This window comes from Pseudophryne corroboree, chromosome 9 (genome assembly GCF_028390025.1).
Source record: "Pseudophryne corroboree isolate aPseCor3 chromosome 9, aPseCor3.hap2, whole genome shotgun sequence".
NCBI classification, from domain to species: domain Eukaryota; kingdom Metazoa; phylum Chordata; class Amphibia; order Anura; family Myobatrachidae; genus Pseudophryne; species Pseudophryne corroboree.
This window is the reverse complement of record NC_086452.1, coordinates 164200802-164224291: the sequence shown is the minus strand read 5'-3', so window position 1 is coordinate 164224291 and position 23490 is coordinate 164200802. Positions and strand designations below refer to the sequence as shown.

General features: G+C 37.2%; 1 protein-coding gene across 1 annotated transcript; it reads right to left on the bottom strand.

Annotated features, from left to right (window-relative positions):
• Positions 1 to 289: 289 nt before the first annotated feature.
• BARHL2 (BarH like homeobox 2) lies at positions 290 to 5911 on the bottom strand. The gene is made up of 3 exons (XM_063938751.1): positions 4800 to 5911; positions 3170 to 3395; positions 290 to 1142 (listed from the first exon to the last, which is right to left on the bottom strand). The coding sequence occupies exons 1-3, from the start codon at positions 5347 to 5349 to the stop codon at positions 830 to 832; spliced, it is 1089 nt and encodes a 362-aa protein (XP_063794821.1). The 5' UTR covers positions 5350 to 5911; the 3' UTR covers positions 290 to 829.
• Positions 5912 to 23490: the final 17579 nt, after the last annotated feature.

Genomic DNA, 23490 nt, shown 5'->3' with positions numbered 1-23490 from the left:
TGATTTTAATTGAAATCTAGACCAAAAGTTGTTCTATGTTTTTAATATACAGTACCTAAGATCATAAAAAATCAAATCAAAATAATTTCAACCTTGTGTATTTAAAAAAAAAAAACGATCCATGGTTACAATAAAATCGCTTTGCACTCGTGCTTTTTTATTTAGTTAAAACCAGATTATTTTTTTCAACGTAAGCAATTGTTAAAAAAGATAGATTTTATTTTTTTATTTTATTTTTAAGTGTTGTGTTTTAATTTCAATCACAAAAAAACTATATGTTTTCTCTAAGCATTTATTTGAGTTGCCTCAAAAAAAGACATAAAAAAATCAACGAATAGTTGTGACTTTTTTTTGAACAACATATAATAAATATGATATTTCAGTCTTTCAAAATGTACATTGTATATTAGGGAGCATGCCACTTTTCATAATGAATCCGCTCACGAGCTATCAGTGCAAAGTTCCTAGTCCCCTTGTCCTCGTCCCTTTTGACTTCTCCGGGGCTGATTTTTTTTTTTTTCCCTTTGGACTTGAGTTTTCTTCATCAGCACTCCGGGAAGTGCAGCAACTGCGGGCAGTGCGTCGTCCTCTCCCATACTGCGCAGAGCGCCGTCTCTTTTCATCTTCGGTATTTATTTTGCAATTAAGTTTTGCTGTCTCGCATTCAATATAGGGTTCCCGCTCTATATAGGTACAGTAGGTGCTTGATGTATTAGCTTTTACAGAGGAGTTGTCCAAAAATGTGGCCCCATGTCCCTCCTGGTAATCTCCTTCGTTTTTTTGTTGTCCTTTTGGGGTGTGATAGTGCTGAAGAAAATGGGGTGATGTTTCACCGCGTGTGAGGAGTACCAGGGATTGGATTACCCAAAGGGTTAAGGGCTGGTTGCCCCCCAGGTCCTAGGCCATGAATGAGAACCCTTGGGACTAAGGGTCTCTGTAGCTGAGGGTGAGGTGCAGGTGGAGTCCTGTACATGCTACTGTACATTGCTGCCGCTGCTGCAGCTGCCGTTGTGCTGTCCATACTACTAAGCAAGCTGGGGTGATAAAAATAAGGAGATGGAAACATCCTTTGCAGAGCAGAATAATTCCCAGCCTCAGCTAGCAACTCTAGACCCACCGCTGTCTGTCTCTTCCATTTTGTCCTATAGGAAAAGAAAAGCAAGATCACAGTTTGAGATGAGTACAGTCTGGTACATGTAGTACAGCATATAGAATATAGGACACAAACCTCATGCATCATTTCAAATAATAGTGCCACACTTTATTGGTCTTCGATGATTCCCCCTGTTCTAATGAAGGTCTCATGTGTAAACAGTAATGCACAGTCCTTTGCAGGCAGGCCTGCCTCAAATCACCAGCTGGGGTGGATTTACCTTAAGTAAAAGAAAGACTAACAAGAGCTCCCTTTAACCCCAGCCTGAAGACTTTATTAAAGGTAGAGTATTATTAGAAGATTTCTTGCCAATCCTTTCACTCACTAGATATCACCAGCTTATGTGGTGCAGGCAGAAGGGATGGGTCAGCTCAAGAGTCGTAACTTATATCTTCATTACACGCTAAAAGAAACGCAGCGAAAAGAAACGACTGTACCACTTTATTAATTATACTAACAATTTATGTCAAATAAATATCAGTGTCCAAGTTATAGTTTTACATCCCTACCAGGATAGATACCCTATGCATTCACGTACTCTATCCCGAATACAGCCCAACAAAATGTCACAGGGAATCAAAATAAATGCTATTAAGTAAATATCATAATATAACCCTCTTTTTCCTACTTGTGTCTTTGATAACTGGAGAGCAAATTTCTGACGCGATTATTAAATCTCCCTGCCAAGGCTATGTAGCTGAGAGCCTGCGAGCTGGTGGAAAGTGAGGCATCAGCGAATCTAATAAACAAGCCCTTGACACGCTGTTAGATTGCATACAAATGACACTAATTTTTTCCGACAGAATTAGGGTGGCTGGAGCCGTATGTAATGAGACCGAAAATTATGGAAAATAAAACTGGACTTAATTTGCTTCTACACGACCAGCCTGGACATTCTACTAAAGGGACATGGGCTGGCTTGATGTAGCCCATTATACTATTCATGTGATATGCATGTTTTCATTATAATAATACATTCTGGACAGATCTGTTAAGTGACCACAAATGACAAAAATATTTTCTAACTGAATTATACAAAACAGCAGCCCTAGCGCCGATATAACGCTGTATAATGAGAATCCAATGGGGAATGCTTCCCAGTGTGTTCCTGGGACACAGGAAGAGTAATATGTCCCTAGTTTTGTAATCAAGATTTAGACATTATTTATTCATGTGTATATTAGTTGAAATGTTTTTTCTTGCTTTGAAGCTTTTAATTAGCCATATTTATCTCATTATGTGCAGTTTGTGGGTTTTCCTCTATGCATATGAAACTCATCAAAACACCCTGGGATAGATAAAGTGAAATGTGGGCCTTTTTCTCCAGGATTGAATATAAACACTACTGGCAGATGATTCTGCACTTTATGTTAGGAGCTGCATTAGTAATCAGCCTGTGATTACTCAGGGACAATAATGCAAGGGTCCTCTACCCAGACGATGTATTGATATTTTCAGAGACTGACCACAGAAGAGAGATCTTATTGTTTACAAATTGTGGATGAGTGCATGGCTGTGTTACTTGTAAGTTTATCTGTTTTAATCTACATTTTACTGATTTCTCTGCCTGTATGTTTCTTGTGGATGATTTAGTGCCCCTTTTACAATTATTTTACAAATGTGTATTGTTTGTCCCAATATCTGCTGCCCCTGTCTGCATTGTTGATAGTGGGCCTGTGTTGCCTGTCTGAGTTTGTCAGTCTGCCTCTATCCGTTTCCTTTTACCTGTGCATGTTGTGTGCCTGCTTGTCTTTGTCAAGTGTCAGTCTTTACCTGTCTCTATGTCTCTGCATGTGATGGCAAAGTATGCTTTTATATGAGTCTTCAAACTGCTTTTATTAATGCTTACTGCTCATGCACTATTTTTTCTACCAGCTTCTGTGACACCCTACCTCTGTGCCTATCTCTGTCAGTCAGCCTGGTACCCTGTCTGTCAGTCAGTCACCCTGGTACTCTCTGTCTGTCTGTCAATCTTCCACCTGTGCTGTAAGTCTTCTGCCCTAACTATGATCTCACCTCCTGTTCTGGTACCAGGTCTTGACCTGGGTATCGGTGAGGTTAAGGGCTGCGGCCAGGTCCATGCGGTCCTGCACACTCAGATACTTCTGACGCTCAAAGCTCCTTTCCAGCTGGTTGAGTTGGTGATCTGAGAAGGCTGTCCTCGCCTTTCTAGGCTTCTTGGACCTAACTGGAGGACTCTCCCGGCTGCTTGTAATCTCCCGATCTCCCTCTTCCTTTGTACCTATATAAACAGGGATGTAAATACACATAACTGAAGAAAAAAAGGCATAAACAGCACTTACAAAGTTTGAAATAATTGTGCAATTTGGGTGAAATTCATCATACGAAACAATTATATTATTATTATTATTATTATTATTAATAATAATAATAATAATAATTATTATTATTATTATTATTAGTAGTAGTAGTAGTAGTAGTAGTAGTAGTAGTAGTAGTATAAACATTATCATCAATATCATCAACATCACCGCCGTCACCTGTCAGCTATGTGTTATCATGTTATCTTGTTTGCACACGACATACCAGGTGAGAACGATAACATCACCGGATACTATTTATCAACCTAGTATTTTTTTTTTCTTTTCTTTTTTTTTGTTGTTGCTAAATTGAAGAGAAATCGATATGTCAAAAACCATCTCTTTTTGTACCAGCTTTTTTTCCCATCGTTCCTTTATCTTCCCTGCAGGAAGAACAATAATCTCTCTAATTGACCCACTGGGGAGGATGGTACACACACAAAATATCGCCAGGCCAGACTGTACATCTGTTTTTGATCACTAATGTGCGAGAGAGAAAAAACTATACCTAGATAAACCGTTTTTTGTGTGCGTGTTCATTAATAGCAGCAGCAAATATATAATAGCTCTTTTGCGGCACAACTTCACATATTTTAACTGCTTAAAATTAATTAATGTCATTGAGCAACTAAAAAATAAAATGAACCTAATTAAAAAAGATCTTTTTTATAATTACAATATGAATTTACAATATCAACCACATATTTCACAAAGTATTTATGTGTCAACTAAAACATGATTGGTTTGGTATTACGTTAATTATATTTTGTTCCCAGCTCATGTTATAATTTATACAGTGGCAAAATTAAATTATTAAACGTATGTTAAATATGTTTAAGTCTTTTGATTGTTTAATGTATTTGAATTATATATTTCACTTTCTTTGGTCAATTGATCTGATACATCCTATATGTCTGGCGCTTACATAAACATAATACACTATTCCGATCATGAGAACAATTAATAGTATTCTGACATGTTTAAGTCTCTGAATTTTATATTGTAATTGTATGTTTTAGCTAAATCACACACTGTATTTAAGATATTGATAAACAGACTGCCAGACAGACAGACATAGATATTTATATATATATATATATATATATATATATATATATATATATAAAAATGTGTGTGTGTTTTATTTGCTGCATAAGTCAAATAACTATTTCACTATATAAAACATGTGGATTGGCGAACGTCACTAAGGTAAATATAATGGACGTCACAGCATAAATAACACACACCTTACAAACTGTATATTTTGTGTCCAATATTAGAATTTCATCAACATTTGGGGGAAAAAGAATACCCCAAAAACTCACCATGTCCTTTAATGTCTGAATTCAAGTCATCGCGAATCTTTTCCCCTTTACCCTTGCCATCTTGCATCTCCTGCTCTAGTTTGGGTCGAAAACTTTCTGAAGACACATTACCCTCCTGTTTCGGAGTATGGTGAGGTGAGGACACACTGGTGCTGTATGGGGCACAGGCAGCCAACGGTTTGCTATCCCCCAAAATGTCTTTAATTAAGAAGGAAGAAGTGGAAGTCCTGGGCGCAGTGGCAAGTTGGGCCGGCTGCTGAGGAGGGGACTGCTGCGGCTGCTGGCTGTGGTGCTGGAGGTGATGGTGGAGGTGCTGAGGCTGGAGATGTGCGCTGTCCACCAGCCGGTGCTGATCTGAAGGCTCCATACTAACTGAGATTGGAGAAGAAGGCGAACTCCCCACAGTGTCTATTTCCGAGCCAGGAGAAAGGGGGCTCTGATTTCTAAAATCCGTGCCTCTGCTGTCCCTAAAGTCTCCATTTAACATGCCAGGGCTGCCAGAGCCAGCGTTGGACAATATAGTGTCTATCCCAAAACTGGAGCCTTCCATGCTGCTTGTATTTTAAAACAAAGTCTTCATAACAATCCTCTTGGAGCAATCTTTATTTTTCCCCTCACAAAAAAATAAAATAAAAAAAATACGAATATTCTTTGAAATGTAAAATCAAACCCAGAAGGTAAGAAAAAAAAATCTGCTTTAAAAATAATATTTATATATGAGGAAAAAGAGGAGAGCTGAAAACATGCAATGATGTTAGCGAAGTGGTCGGTTTGGGAATAAGTGCAGCACAACCTGGCAAGTGCAGACGACACACAGACACACACGTGCTGTTAGCTGTAGTACATACGTGTATCTATATTAATGTGCCAAGGATGTGTTCCACATTGCTATATTTCATCTTAATGACCCCTGTGTAGCTGGGATGAGGGCTGCAGTGATCCGGGTGGCTGTGCTCTAGTTGTTGAACTTTCTTTGAAAGTTGAGGTTCCTCACAGACTGTGCCTGGCTGACTCCCGGTTACTGTCGCTTCTTTCCCTGTAATCCTTCTCCTGTTGGGCTCCAGTGACTCCCTCCCGTGACGTCACCTCCAGGACCACCGACTCGTCCCTCCTTCTCCCCCCGCCTCTGGCTACACTAGCTGTGTGCGAGAAGTCACATTGGTAGCTGGAGTGGGTGAGACCTGACGATCTGACCAAGGCAGCCAATGGTAGGAGGAGCAGCATCACACTGTACAATTTACTAAGGCTATGGGCTAGGATGCTCTTTTTTTACCTTGTATCTCCTGGGTCGCTTCCTCTAATCTAAAGCACAATAAATTAAATATGGTGAAAGAAAATAACAAATAAATAAATAACACCGGGACAAAGGTGAAAGAGAAGAGGCAAAAAAAATGGGATGACATTTATTTTGAATAATAACATAACTTCCTTGTTCAAGGACAATGCACACAGTACAGACGTACATTAAAATACATAAGAATATGAATGTACTCTTACGAGAGAAAAAAAGAGCAGTATGCAAGAAGTGTCTGCAAAGAAATGCAGGACCACAATACACTGGACTAAACTTCAGAATGAGCTTCTAACAGAGTAAGTGATTGACATCGTTTTATTCTACCCCTTAGAAGCCTACATATCTGTTCTTTAATAACACAAAAATCAAACATTGATGACTTTTTCCTCCTTATGTTATTTAACTATTAAATACGATATGAGATTGAGGTTTAATTAAGATTTGTTTGCGTTTCAAGACTGCACTCTATGTCAGATTACCACAGAATATATTTTCATACATTACACATTCTATATTAATTGTGGCCATAAAAATTTACATTATTATTATTATTATTATTATTATTATTATTATTATTATTATTATTATCAGGTTTGGATAGAGTTTGGTAAATGCATGATTAATTATATGGTCCTTATTAAGCTAACAGAACCCTGCGACGAATTACAAGTCCACAAATACACATACACCCGTTTATTTACCGCATCACAGGCTGTAATTCCTTGTCTGCTGCTTCAATTAACATATTTGCATATCGTGCAATGCTTGCCTGACTAATTAGCCAATCCGAGCTCTCTTACGCTCTTATTTTAGTAGTAACAGGAATAGATGTTGTGGACCCATTGGGACTGTGAAATTATTCTGCTGATACTGAACAGCATCAAGTCGTGTTAATTTCTCCAGGACAGCTCCAACCTGTCTCGTGTTGAATGTCAAAGGACTGGAAGGGGGGAGGGGGGTGTCTACGACGAGCCTCCATATTACTCCTGACTAAGTACCGTGTTCAACCTAATTAGCAGAGTAATTATAAGGTGCTAATGAATGATTTCAAGTTACATTTTATTTGGCATCAACATTTTCAGGAATCTATTGCATGTGCACCGAACTGCCTTTATATACATAAAATGTACTAGTGTTCAGTGCACTGTATATAACTGAAAGACACTGTATGCGACTATATATATATATATATATATATATATATATATATATATAGTGTGTGTGTGTGTGTGTGTGTGTGTGTGTGTGTGTGTGTGTGTGTATAAGTGTATACACGTGTGCGCTTGTGCATTTGTGAACGATTAAGTTACCTATCGAGATTAAAGAAAACCTTCTTAAATAAGATAAATTACCGTTGGTGTTTAAATTCATGTAATGAGTTTTTATTGCGTGTAATAATCTTAGAGGCAAAGCCTGCACTGCGTCAGCTTGGTCTGAATGACATACTGTTGGAAATAGACATGAAGGCAGATGCGTACAGAGACCGTTCTGTTTGTGGATACAGATAAAGATTTGTAGCGATGATTCGTAACTCGTACCTTAAAAGCACCATGGACCCCCGTTTACCAATGTATTATCGAAAGTTGCACTGACATTCAATAATGGGTCACAGTATATGGATAAAGAGACAGTCTGTCTAACTATCTATCTATCTATCTATCTATCTATCTATCTATCTATCTATCTATCTATCTATCTATCTATCTATCTATCATCTATCCTGTTGTATTTTACGTACGGTGTATTAACTTTTAGAGGAAATATGCAATGTATTGTAGTTTTAGCTGTGCAGTATTTGTTCATGATAGCTGTAATTGGACGTAATCACATCGCCAGTTATTCGATGCATGACAACTTGAAGCGTTGGTCCGAAGTTTATTACTCACGATACCGGCTATATACATTCCATGAGGGTTTCACCTTGGTAGAGCACAGCGACTGGTATCTGTGACATGACGACTGCTTTCACATGGCAAAGACACCAAGGAATCGATAACACCGATGTTGTTATAAATAATTCATCCAGGCTTGTGACTTATTATGGAGTTAAAGTGTAGCAGCTTTGAAGCGAAGTGTATTTTACACATTTCTCTTTCAGCAGATCTAATAATGGTGTGCAATTGTGTGTACACACACTCTCACACACACAAACACACACTGTAATAGTATTTATAATATAAGTATCTAGCCTGTATACTGTAGTATATCTATAAATGAGCGCGTTATTTGTATGCCTATCCTTGTCAACATTAATGTTGATGCCAGGATCGCTAATCTGCATCTGCTCACACACCAAACTGCCATACTGCTTTGTCAATATATTGTAATTAATGTTTGTGAACTCGTAATCTCCCCCCATATGACATTTAAATAAGTCTTACGTTCGCACTGTTATGTTACTTATTAAAAACAAAAAGCGCACTATTGCATATTGATGAGAAGAAAGGGGGATAGGTTGGAGATGAGATTTAGGCAGAATGACTCTATATTATTACTAACCCCGTATATACAAGCTATACAATTTAGAACAAATGTTTACTTTAAAAAAGTCATGAAATGCCTTTAGAATTGCGTATGCCTACTGTCTCTAAATACTGGATATATTACATAATAAATATTTAAAGCTAATTATTTCTGACTTTTATTTGTGTCTTGTATTTGTTTTTTTTACAAAGTTTGCAGAATGTAAACTTTTTTTCATTTTTTTAAGGAGAAAACAATACTTGAGGACTAAAAACATCTGAAATTACACCAGCGATATAATTTATATGAAGGATTCAGTACACACGCAGGTATACCTCAAAATGCCGAGTTTTTGGTCGAGATTAATAATATACGTGCATACTTTTAGGTTTTTTTGTTTTTTGTTTTTTTTGTTCTATTATTTATAGGAGATGTTCTACTGAACATGAGGGGGAAAAACATTTTCAGTGTAAGTAACATGGTGCTTTTGTTTTATGAATCCTTTGTATTGATTTTCAGCTGTCTTATCCATTTTGCTTATTAATGATAATTTATGTTTTCCTAGCCATTTAAATGTAAATGTAAAGACGTCCATGCTACCTGGAGCCACAAGGTGGCGCTAATGGTCACAATGAATGTGCTGTCTTTGTCTATTCCAAATGTACCATAACTATGCCTAAATGCCACACAGCTGATTTGGAGTAATCCCTTGAACAAGCTACAACATAAATTGCATCGTATGTAGCCCGTGTAATTATTAGGCTTTATAAACACAGAATGCTCGATCGCCCAATAGTTATTTGTTGTTGTTTTTTTAATTAAAAAATCCTCTATTGGTCAATGAAATTTGTATTTTTGTTCTCTCAAAGGCAAGTTAATACCTTTATTTGTTATATACAACTTGAAGTAATACGATTAATAAATCTATTTGTGCCTTAGATTTCAGAATTTAATGAGACTAGTACATAAACTAAAAATGAGACGTGCAAAAATGAAAATGAGCAAAATGTTTTATTTTTCCAAATAGGGCTGCTATCACTTCCAAACATCAGCTCTAGTTTTTTTCATTTCGGATGCTGAGATTTGAATTTATACTACTATTCTTCTATTTGATCTTTTTATATATATAGTTTTTTTTATTATCTATTCTTAACTGCTGAAACATACAGAAATGATTACCCCTAATCACTTGCCAGTTTCATAGAACAATTCTGATTATTTTTTATAAAACGTAAGGATGCATATTCCCTTAAAAATACAGGACTTGTCAAATGTAATTGATCAGTTGGTAAATTGTTATAAACATGTCTGTTAAAGAAATCATAAATTACATTTTTACTGGTGACGAGGGCCATGAAGAGTACTTACGTAAATAAGAGTTTTCTGTAAAAAAAATAAAAATAAAATACTATCAGTGGGCTACACTCCACTAAATTATTGGGGGCTTAGCAGCAATGAAATCACCTGTATTAACATTGCCGACAGAGAACTTTAAACACACTGCTTAACCTGTGAATATATTGTCAATATAGTACGTCCTGATACAAGTTTTGCTAGACAACATGGTGACCTGCATCACACACGCAGTATTAGGCAGGGCAGCAAGACACGTATGTATTTACAGTGTTCTGTAGTGCAATCCGTGTCAACGCTGTGTAGTCATCATACAGTATACCCCGTGCATCCTTAAGAGGGGGGATCTCACGTTTTAGCTGTGCATGTGTAGTGTATACATCTGATCCTTATGTTTTTCCCATGCTTTATACCAAAGTCTGAACTGCTACAAAAATGACAGGAAAATAGTAATAAGTTATAACTGTTAGCTGAACAATATTATATCAGTCATTCAAATCAGATGTAAAACTTTAATTACCCGGGAGTTTCATGCTTTCCTACTACGCTGCAAACCGTTAGTTTGAGGTCTGCAAATATGTTTTAATATCAGGTAGAGCTGTGTTTTCCACATACAGTACTGTAAAACTTTGGCAAACGCATTTTAGTGTAGGATTTGGCTGTTTCAGGACACTTTGCACTGCACCAAAGGTGGTAACGATACGTTATACCAGCAGTTACTGTAAATGCACCAACTCCCAAACTTTTGTCTGTGGCATTGATGCTAATGATCCTGGACCTGAAAATGATTATTGACACCAGATATATTTTCTAAGATGCCTGTATATTTCATCTTTCTCTACTTACTGGAGAGTTTCTTGTGCGTTTGCTTAATTGGAGAAATTCAAGGCACACAATGCAAGTTATATTAAATGTTATGCAGCCACTAACAAATTTTATTCCACTTATGTTACTTCTCAGTAGTTACTGCTGCTATGGAATATCAATACATGCATGCAATAGATATATTCAAAACCCACTGCACCCATACAATCTTAATATATGCAAGCACTATAAAAGGTGTGTGTGTGTGTGTGTGTGTGTGTGTGTGTGTGTGTGTGTGTGTGTGTGTGTGTGTGTGTGTGTGTGTGTGTGTGTGCGCGCTTTTATAGTGCCAGCATGCCCTGTTGTAATTTGAGGTAGAAATACTTATGTGATTGGTTTTGTTTTTTAACTTGTTTATTAACTCACATATAGTTTAACCCATGTTGTTCACATATGCATGGTGAACTTTTCTTCTGTACAACCTATACAAAATCATGTGATAGAACTGAATTACATGTCAGCCGCAAAGATGTTTACTAGTATTTCCTCATTTATTGACTTGTTCAAAAGTCTTGACTTAATTTGCAGATTAAAATGCATTACATTTACCAATACAAACATCAGGATTCCCCTTATACGTGTGATATATTGGAACACAAGATCAGAGGGCATTATACAATATAACATCTTATATTCTGAAACAAGAGTTGACACTTTGAAACAAATGATCCCAGAGTGGGTTCACCTTTGCTCCTACATCTATAATAGCTATGTCCATCTGTCATATCCTCTGTGTTTACTGTACAAATAGACAGTAACACACAACAGAGTACCCACTTACACTGTAAAACTCACCTTGGAAGTGAAATGGTTAACAGGGTATATAATTAAATAAATTTGATATTTGATCCTAACATGTGTATTTAAAGATTTTTAATGTAAAAATGTAAATTTTCTTAACATTGCATTACATTAACAGTAATTCACATTATTCACCCTCGCCACTTTATCACCTCTCGCTGTAATTTTTTTTAACATCTCCGTCTGTGACCTTTTTGTGTTTACAGCTCTACATGTTATGAGATCTTATCTTCTCTGCATGAAAAATAGGCTGTAAGGACGCTCTTATGCTTTATCAAGGGTCGATTCTATATGCACTTTGATTACTTTCAACACTAATACAAAGGGGATTTCCGTTTGAGACATCTATCCCTATATAATTAAAATATAAATTACAGCAAGCTGTGATGCATGGAATGTAATGAAGCTTCAGTTACAATCACATCTCTGTGCTTTAGAAGAAAAGCATATTTTCTCATAATAACATAATACCCTGTACCAATCAATTAACCTATTACCATGTCATTACTAATGTATATGGTATCTCCCCAATGTTATCTATTAATATTGGAAAAATCAAAGGCAAGGGTGAACTCATCTCTCCTATAGCGAAACTCATTTAAAATGGTAATTAAAAAGCAACTAATTAAAACTGCTATCTGAGCACTAATCAATTACTTTATTGCATTGGGGGTGTAACTTGAACAAATTGAATGTTGCCAGTTTAGTGTATCAAGTTATTAACTTGAGCGGACGGTCGATGATGGGACAATGAGTGAGAGGTTTGCACTATATTGATTTCTGTTCTCAACAGGCAAATGCCTGTCTGTATTCAAAGTACCTATGGTCCCTGCCTAAAATGTACTGTAGTGCATCCAGCAAATTAATGCTCCTGATTTATTTAAAGATTATATAGCTCAAGAACAAATTGTATTCAATTTAGTAACTCAAAGACAACAACCATTAAAGTTAGAAATGTCTACAAATTAGTAATATAGGATGTGCAAAGAAGTAATGCATTGCTTGGATCAATGTGACAGCTGAAGTGTTTCTAATTATAGTATACACATTGCTTACAACTCATGTTGACAACAATTTAGAGACATGTCAAAGCCCCATGAGTGCATGATCATTTTCCCCACTGGCAGGTATATTGCGGCCCTTAGAATTTTTTTTTAAATTGGATCAACAAATGTCTAGTTACACCACTGGTAGGAACTATTACCATCACTAATGGTACCAATAATTCCTTGTGGATTGATAGGTTTCTTAGAGTGTCCTATGGTGAACTTCTGTACTGGGCCTGCCTCCTGCTAAGTTATGTCTCAGCTAATTAAGTTTCATAGTCACAGCATACAAATTGTTGCTCTAGTAGCAGTGAAACATTATTTCACAGGTGGCTAAAACCTTAATATTTCTGCAGTCAACTTTGATAAATTTGCTGTTACAGTAGATTCTGCAAAGAAGATCCTCCATTGTAAAAGCCAAAATTCATCTGGAACTCTACAGCACAGAGTAATGTGATTACACTGAAAGTGCTCCCACATTCAGTTAAGAAACATAGGGGGAAATTCAAATGTTTGAAAAGTCGGTTGGGTGTCTGTTTTTTCCAGTCTATTAGATAGGAGAAAATAGACACCCAACTGACTTTTCAAACAATATCCCCCATATAAACTTATTTTTAAATGGTGGGAGTAGTTAAATGGTGGGAATAGACTTTAGAGATAAAAGGAGAAGTGCATTTATAGAAAAACCTTAATTTTTTGTAACTGTCCCTCATACAGCCAAATAGTAGGAGACTGGACAGAATCAGTTCTCCTGCACGATGAACTAAACATTTGTAATGGTTTCAGCAGCTCCCAACTACAGGTACTGATGATGATTTCCTTTATTGGCTTGCTATCGATTAAGGGATAAAGCAAAACAACAGTTTTCCTATAATAAAATATACTTCTTCTTCTTCTTCTTCTTCTTCTTCTTCTTATTATTATTATTATTATTATTTTGAACACATTTGTTAGTTGCTGCAAAGTTTTGGCTTCACTCAGAATTATCAAAGTCTACAACCCCTATGAAACAATTTCACATTTAGTGGGTCACTTGCAGTGGTGCACTCAGGCTCCCACCACATGAATAGTCCATGTTTATTAATAACTTTGTCTCAGTATCTACACCAGCAAAGGGCATTATAGCCTCAGACACACAGAGTACTAGGGGATGACTGTGTCTCGATCAGGCTAGCATCGTCTGTGCATTTGTCTGGTAAATGTTGACTGATTGACTGAACCATGGAATCATAATAAAGGGGGAGGTCCCAAAATGGAAGAAAACCAGTATGGAGTTATAGACAGAGCAGGAAAGGAGTCGTGAAGACAGTGCTCAGCCGACTGCTGCAGTAGGCTCAGGGCATGTGGCCTTAAGACAAACAGGCACATAAATAGCACATGGGAAGGGCTAAGGGAATGTGTGAGGATTGGTTGGGAATCATAAGAGACTTTTTAGTAGGTCTAAGGGCACGTGTAGCAGATCCTATATATATATATATATATATATATATATATATATATATATACATATATATATATATATATATATATATAAAATAGTTTTTTCCAAAGTCAATTATTTGGAAAACCATTTTAATTTTTATTTTAAATCCCATGTTTTAAAGAAAACCGTAGAAAATTTAGGCTTGATAATATGTAATTTCCCTTTACTGCATATAGCATCTTCAGCCAACATTGTCCATCCATGTTCTGAAAACTGAGAGCAAGGCACGATTATGGTTGGAAGCATGTCAGGGGTGAGAACAGACAGGACAGGTGCATAGTCGGAAAACAAGTCAAATGTCATTGTTATAGGCTGGCAGAGATGATAACAAAAAAATCAGACAATCAGAAAGAAGGCATAATGACATTCAGAAACAATCCATGTTAGTAATAGGTGGAAAATATCCAAATAGCTTCTGGACACATAAGCAGAAAATACCAGATGTTTAGGCATTGCAGTGAACACTGAGCTCTTTTTGACATCTTTTGCCAAATGATCTTGAAATACATCCAGATGTGCAAGGACAGGATAGTGGACATAGGGCAGTGGATATGACAAGGACAAGCACCTATGCAGCAGTCAGAACTTGGAATGTGAATAACGCAAATTATTTCACTGAGAATACCCACCAGGTGGGTATGACCTATGGGCAACTCTTGTCCATTTTAAGCTGAAAACATACTGCAAATGGAGTAATTTTACGAGAAGGGCTCTTGAGGATTATAGCACGTTCAAATCAATTTCCCATGCAAATTCCCATTATAGAATCTGAGGTCTGTTGAACAAACTTTTATAAATGGTCAGTCAATGGTGTTACTTGAAAATGTTTCTTGACCAAAGACTGATCCCTAATTTTATAACGGGGTGATGCAAGACATTGGACATGCATTGAGTGAGATATACCTTCACGTGAAAAGAAACAGGACTAAAACTTTCCAACAATTAGAGGACAGTCTTTTTCTGGGACATAAAAGGGTTGTTGGTCAACAATGTGTGTTAGTATATGTCTAATGAGAGACCCTAAGGAACGTGTCATGAGTTCCTTTCAGATGACTTTGAGATCTGGCATAGAGATGTCAACAGAAGGAACCTTGAAGGTGTACAAATAGCAATTGGGAATTTTGGATGAGACCCAAAGATTATTATAAATGTAATGTTATTTAAAGATTCATGAACAGGATTATTATGTGCAAATTGTTCAAATAGACCAAACCGTCAAGATGTACTGAAACAATCAAGAGGTAATGTGCTGTGGCCTTATTGAGTCACTCTGTATACTATATTATTGATTATAGTATACAGATAAGAATCCAGTTTAATATCTAGTTGATTCCAGAACCCCCACCCAAACTTGGAAACATATTACACTTATTTGTCAGTTAAGATACAGTATGAAGGAGTAAATTATCAGGGTAAAATATTTGTTATAAGAATAAAGGCAAATAGTGTACCCCTGAAAGGGAAATTCCTCAACCACTAGCCACATTCATGTTAAAACTTTGGCAGGTGGAAGGGTGGTAACAGCTAGTTAAAAAAACAACAGTGCAAGTAAATATTTCAATAATTTCCTTTCCAGATATCACCAGGAATGGCTAGGGGTTTGGGTAATGAAAGAGGATATGTACCTGGAATTAAATTGATGGTACACTACAATCAAACGGACAGTGGGGTTAAACAGTTGACCTTGTGTTTACAGAAAATGTTTCTTCAGGATATTCCAAGGGAACAGAAGGTTGAAGATTTAAGAGTCTGCCAAAGGAATAAAAAGCAATATCTCTTAATTTTTTAAAGCATTCCATAACATGAAAATCCCAAAGGTTTACTAAATTGGGCCACTACACAAAGGTGTTGACATAAAAAGTCCAGAGCAACAAACAGAGATCTGTTCTTTATAGAGAAACTCAAAAAAAAAAATTGGACTGCATAAATACTTCTGGAATGACACTTCTATCAATGGCTGTAATGTAGAGTCATTGGGGCAGTACGGATGATGTAATGGTTAGCATTACTGCCTCACAGCACTGAGGTCATGGGTTCGATTCCCACCATGGCCCTAACTGTGTGGAGTTTGTATATTCTCCCCGTACTTGCATGGGTTTCCACTGGGTACTCCGGTTTCCTCCTACAATCTAAAAATATACTGGTAGGTTAATTGGCTCGCAACAAAATTAACCCTAGCATGAATGTGTGTGTTCATGTGGTAGGGAATATTGACTGTAAGCTCCACTGGGGCAGGGACTGATGTGAATGGCCAAATATTCTCTGTAAAGCGCTGTGGAATATGTGCATAACTAACTTGTAGTAATAATAATAATAATAATTTTAGAAGGAGCAAAACTATTTCCTGATTTTAAGGGACAGCGACTAATAAAGTGTCCCTTGATGCCTCAATGCATGCAAAGACAAAGAGCATTCCTCTTCAGAGATGTAAAATTATGTCACTTTCTGCCAGAGCAACCAGTGGTCTCTGGAACTTTGGAGAGTAAACAGTCAGAGAGACTATAAGCGATTTCTCTGTTTTGTGCTGCTAACCATTTATATTGACTTAAGGTGCTGATAGGAGTTGACACCAGCTCACTGGGGGTGCAGTCTAATTATATGCTTTCATGAGACTCCTGCAATAAGGGGATAGGCATTGCATTGAGACACCCAATGGTTGTCTCTCCCAGGTTCAATATGCTAGACAGCAGATGGCACAGAGTAGACTTGACGTCTGAGAAAAAGTCACAATGATAGAAAGATGGACAAGGAGTGAAGGTGATTGACATAAATAGCAAGTTCAGAAAAAGATATGAAAGCCTAGGTGACAGGCAGACAACATGGGTCAAAGATAGGTTTTTTAAGTCGCTTCCTGGGTTAAAAAAAACCCCCACAAAACCACCTTTCCCACCTTACCCCTCCCCAATGTTCCGGAGTCTCTATTGTCTGTCTAACAGTACCAGTCAAAAGTGCAGGGGGATGTATAGATGGAATGTAGTCAGGATTTCAACACCATAATGTGGACATGGTCTGAATGTTGACATGTTCAGAATGCCAACATTTAACATGTTGACATGTTGAAAATGTCAGCATTATGGGGGAATTTAATTGTTATCACCCCCTATCTTCTGACTAAAGCGATATTCAATTGATGTCCCCTATCGCGCTGATTGCGCCCATTAGTGTCTGGTTTAGACGTGTGAAGTAGCTAAACCCGACTAAACTAATGGGCGCTGTTTGGGTGCCCAAACAGGTAACTTTTCACACGTTTCAGCTTGCCACCCCCGGCGGGAATAATATTTGAATCTCTAGTTATTGAAACATTTACCAAATTGGAGTTGCTATAACAAATACACTAGCTTATACATTTATAAATTACAATGTGGGTGTCTACAAAAGGTTAAAGTTTATGTTCATTTGAGTTAGGAGCAAATTCACCTGAATACAAACCATGTTAAGATGAATGTATTTTTTATTTTATGCATGCATTCAAAATATTGCCTGACTTTGTATTTGGCACATGAATACCAGGCCGATCTATCACTGATTACACTGCAATTTAGAGTTGAGCTAAACTAGAGTATGATACACCCTTCTCCCAACTATAAATCTATCTGTGCATTTTAAATGAGTCCCCTCTGTAAAGCAACATGGTTTTGCCAAGGAGCAAAATTGTACCTTCTAGCCAGATTTACTACCAAATGAGATACTTAGTGGTCTATTTACTAAGCCTTGGGTGGAGATAAAGTCACTGGAGATAAAGTACCAGCCAATCGGCTCCTGTCATTTTTCAAACACAGCCTGTGGCTTAGTAAATAGACCCCTAAGTGCACAATGTTAATAATGGATTGCCAATGTGTTACTCTATATGTGTGTTTAAAGACAATTGAAACTAAAATATAGCTTATCTTTCATAGAAGATATTTAATCATTTTTTTGATAACCATACTTCACATCCTCCGGTGTAACGATTGTCATAGCAAGGAACTTTTAGAAGAAAAATATGGCTGATAGTGAATTATATAAGAACTATACATTGTATGTTGTGCTATATAAAGTAGTGGAGACCATGGGAGTCCAGTGAAGACTAGAACCCCTAATTGGTTCTCTATCATATAGTCAGTGCACACAACATTCCTCTTGTTTGCAGAACAGCCAACATGTGTGTGTGTCTCTCCCTCTCTTTATATGTATATATATATATATATACATATATGTGTGTATATATATTTGCAATATTTGTTAGTGTAGCAAGATACCTCTCATATTGCAATAACGTGTTCCAGCTTTAAAAGTCATGTAACCTTTATTCTGCATGGTCTTGAAATAGCAAAGTCCATTCTCATATACACCGGGATTACCAGGCTCTCTCTTTACTTTTTTTCTCCATCTAATGTCTCAGAATCTTTAGTATTCCCTCATCTTCACCTTTTCCCCTGCCCTATGCACCACTCCCCTATTCTTTGTTCCACAATCCCTATATCATGAGCTTGATAGATGGCTCTGGACCAGATGGTGCCTTAGCAGTTCAGCTATAACCTACAAGGAGGTGACAACAGCACCTCTGCAGCACAATAAGACCCCCTGTTGACTTCACTTAGGAAGTGATTGATGCTACTTTGGCACAAATCTGTTTTCTCTTCTCTTTTCCCTTCTACAGTGCATTCTCTGTATAATTTGTACTGTTTAAACAATTAAGAAATCTCCAGTACCAATATTCTGCTTAACATCATGCAGATATACTCTTGGGTCTCATTTAGCGTGTTTATTTTTAAATAATTTGTAAGGGATTTACTGCTTTCATTAAGCATTTAAGGGACTCTTGCAGTTATTTTCCATAGTCATGTAAAATCTATTAAACAAACAGATAAAAATATATTTGTAAAGATACTGACTGTAGTCAATTTGTATTATACAGTAGAGTGGTTGTATTTTTGTTAATGTGCCTTCTGAAATGTGCATTACTTGTATAAGCAACCTCCCTAAAGTGGAGGCTATAATCTCATGATACTACAATTAGGAAAATTTTAATGTATACCTTTTATTATTGTAGATATCACATGACCACCTACATGGTGTTATTGTCATTTAGAAAGTACAACTGATGAGGCAAGCAATATGGCATTCCACGTATACTTCAACGTATAGAGAATACAAGTATTTTGAATACACAATAAACTAGTTCTACCACCAACACAACCAGTATTAAGTGTTGATGAAGAGTGATATCATGGCAATAATGCACCCAGGATCATGCTCACCCCCTGCACATGTGATGTCATGATGTCATGAAGAGGGGCTAAAGTACAAACAGCGCGGTTCTCCGATATATCTGCCGGGCGTCATTTTGGGCAGCATGCATTCTGAATGTAGGTACCACAGGGCAGTGACAACTCTAGTTACAGCCCTATGTGGGTCTCATATGTGCATGTGATGCACACCCAAAAAGTCCTGGGCTACGTTTTGGTAAACTTGGATGGTCTACCTAGCACACATCAAGGTGTACATGTAATCCTAGCTCTAAGGAGACTCTTCAATAAAATAGAAGTTTCCCTCTGTGTGCAGACTGGTAGAAGTATCTGTAGAGGTGCACAGGAGGACTATGAAAAACTGTAATTGTCACAGCAAAGTCCAATCTCCTGTTTCATTAGAATCTCCCCTTTCTTTGAATTCAGATTTTTCGTTTATCTAGTTTAAATCACTCTTGTGAGTACAAGAACATCAGTGTTGGTTTTATTTCATGTTTGTATGAGTATTTTAAATTGCCCCTTGGAACCCACTTTTCTGATGAAGTGCAACTTGGAGGTACAAAATAGATACGAGCCCAAGACCGCCAGTTCAGAGCTGGTTCAAGAGTGAAGGCATTTTGTGGACTGAAAACATGTATCACAATGTGCATGAAGGGGCCTCTGCAGTCTTGCGCACAATGAGGATTTCATGGAGAAGTGATTGACAGGAAGTGACCGTTCGGAGGTGTTAACGGAATGTTTATGTGGAGTGGTTGGGAAAACATAGGTGTCTCATGGCCATTTACTGGGTAGGTATCTTCTGATAGCTGTGAGCTCATGCAAAAACATGGCATCTGAGTCGCTACTGCTGTGTCCAGTCTGTGCAACCATAGACCAACCCTTAGCTCCGATGTTCCTCGCTTTTATGTATAGGCTGTGAATGTGTACGCAATTGCAAATAAGTTTGTGGTGGCTCCACAGTCCATAAGAGCTGTATTATACCAGAACCCAACCACAAAGCTGAATGATTTCACACCATCCCAGCTCTATTTCTAAACCATAAAGTGTATGGAATGTTGGCTGCAAAATTTACAAATAAACTGTGGATTGCCATTACATGCAAGGTTGAATAAAAGACCGAAATTGAAGACTAACGGGTCTATTTACTAAGCCTTGGATGGAGATAAAGTAGCAGCCAGCCAGCTCCTAACTTTCATTTTTCAAACCCAGCCTGTAACATGGCAGTTAGGAGCCACTTTATCTCCATCCAAGGCTTAGCAAATAGACCCCTATATTGCTTGTAGTTTGCACCTATTTGATATGGTCTATTCCACCTCAAGATCTGAAAATATTTTACTCATCTCTAGGCTCCACTTTCAAGGGCAACAGATCCAGGGATGAATCTTCAAAACCAGCAAACTCAGGAAACATCATTCTAGTTTTAGAACTTACTCTCCGCCATGTCCTCATCTTCTTATACTGTAGGTAGGTATAGAAAGCATACGTATTGTTATGTACATATGTAGTTGCAGTGAGTGTTCATGATTTCATTATTAGTGGAATTGATGTATTTCATGGTTTGCAGATAAAACTATTTATAAGAATTTAGAAACAGTGTTAATCTCTGTAGATGAAACTAAAATTCTTAGGAAGTCTAATTAAATTACCAGGTCCTTTCTGGAATTTTAATATAAAAAAACTTGTCAATTCTCCCATATACAACTTAATAATAAATAAACCAGTATTGCATAAAAAAAGTGATAGGAGTCTGTAACTGTGAAAGACAGTTAGCAAAAGGCTACTGCTGGATTTACTTTGTACATTGGAAGAGTGGACAGAGAGGGGATACTGTAGACTGACATTGTTAGTCCGCTTGATTTAAGGCAGTCACTCCATTGCATCTGTCTTAGATTTATCTTGGCACATTCATTTGAGTTTTCATTACAATGTGTCATGCCCCAATTCATTTTCGTATTTGCTTTTTGCCTTCTTATTCTTCTTCCCACTTCACCAAGTTAACTTTTTGCCTCCCAAATTAATTCAAGCGTTTAGTGCTAGTGGTTTGCCTTTTCTTTCTTAGATTTCATTTCCTCTCTCCTTGTACATGATCAGAAAATGCTCAGGGAGCAGAAAGCACATTGATTTCTGCTTGTTCTGTCCACAGACAGGCCCTGACAAGGTTGTTAGAACAGTTGGAGAGGTCTCTACAATCACTTAATTACCAAAGCTGTCAGTCAGCAGGGACACGGCAGGCTCCAGCCATGGCTGCAAGGAGCATTCCACTACTGGGCTTCCTCTTGATTGATCTGTGCTGATGGCATTGCAAAATAATTATAGTGAATTTTCTGATGTGTGATTTTATACCAAGTTCATGCTTCAGAAAGGTAATCGTAAGGATGAGAAGGGTCAATGCCATTTCTTATTACCTGAAGTCCTGGGGAAAGGGTAACATCCAGAGGAGGCTGCAAGGAAAGGGGATGGAGGACGGAGGAGAGAGAGAGGGAGAGAGAGAGATTAAGGATTGCTGAAGGGTACTGCAAGCAATTCGTCAACTGTGCAAGTGATTTCCTTCCGAGCCAACAAATGGCAGATTGATTTTGTCCAACGCGGCTTTAGCCACATTTACAATGATCCAGCGGTTATTATTGCGATTGGCTTAGGAAGTGACAGGCAGTTGTAGGCTAAAGCAGGGGAGATCCTGTTTACAACAGACGTGGCTTTAACTGCTGTCAGATGTACTTAAGGAGACTGCGAGGGGAGCAGCCCTGTTGGATAAATGGCAATTGAATAAATATGTTTTCTTTTCATTTCTGACTGACTTCACTTTTTATTCCTCTCCTGCAATCAGAACAGACTGAGCACATTGCACTAATTTGTCCACTGTGTGTACACATAAACAAAATCACACGCTATACAGGACTGGTCTGGGGTGTGCAAAAAAACCTAGATAGATAGATAGATAGATAGATAGATAGATAGATAGATAGATAGATAGATAGATAGATATCAGAGATCTTTGAAAAATATGCAAACTATTATACTTAATTATTACATATTCATATTATTTATTTGTTATTAGTATTAGTATATAACACTAGTCAAACAGTTTTAGTGTTGCAGTGTGTAAGGAAGCCATAAAGGATTCCCTGTGATGCCATACACCTTCACCATGGCTCACGTATTACCTAAATAAAATACTGTATTTTACCTAAACTTTCCATGAAGCCATGTGATCATTCCTCAAGTGTACATTGCAAATATTGTAGTTTTAATGGGCTAATTAGAGTGAAACACCTTTCAATTAAGCTACAACATAACTTGCTAACCTGCTTTAACCATATGTAAGCCAGACTTGTTATGCAAAAAGAACATACCAGTACATTGCCAGGAAGCAAGTGGACTAAACAAATATGGGAAAAACAAGATATGAGGCATTCTTCCTATTCTATTCTATTCTGCCATGATACAGTATTTGCAAGACTGTCTGGTAGGGAAACATCCAGAATGTAAAAAGATCTGTCAGCAAGCATTTCTGATCTATCTCACTAACCTTGTTTCTTTTACCTAAAGCAAAGGGAAAACCATTCATAATTTAAAGCATCCAATTATGCAGTCAGTTACATTTTAAGATATGAAGCATATGTTCCACTGTAAGTCTGTATTTCAAAATACTAAAAATCCTGTACTGGAGTTAAAGTTTGGGGTTGTTAGCTAGACGTCAGATACCAGTTTCCCTGAGCTGTAATGTATTAATATGTAATAGTATAATTATGTCTATTGTAACTGGAAAATCTGCAGTGTCCTTTAGCAGTATGGTATCTATCATACTATAGAATAATAAAGCTAGATAGATGTGTGTTCAGTATATAATGTCAAGGTTATTCCCATTTATGACTTCATTGTGTGTGTGTGTGTGTGTGTGTGTGTGTGTGTGTATGTATATACACATCACACCTAAACCTACATACTATATATATATTATATATATATATATATATATATATATTAGAAATGCATCTATATGGCGTACACGGTCCATGACCCCCATCTATCACATATATACATACACACACAACACATAATATAGTCACAATTGTGGATAACCTTGACATTGTTGGAATTATAGAGATTTCTCTGTGCTCTGTATCTCTTTATAGCAGAAATATTAAAATTGATGATA

Excerpts from the sequence above, each read along its gene's own strand:
- BARHL2 (XM_063938751.1), bottom strand. The coding sequence starts at position 5,349 with ATGGAAGGCTCCAGTTTTGGGATAGACACTATATTGTCCAACGCTGGC. Across the intron at positions 3,396-4,799 it reads TTCAGACATTAAAGGACATG|GTACAAAGGAAGAGGGAGAT; the intron begins GTGAGTTTTTGG and ends CTGTTTATATAG. Across the intron at positions 1,143-3,169 it reads ACCTGGTACCAGAACAGGAG|GACAAAATGGAAGAGACAGA; the intron begins GTGAGATCATAG and ends CTTTTCCTATAG.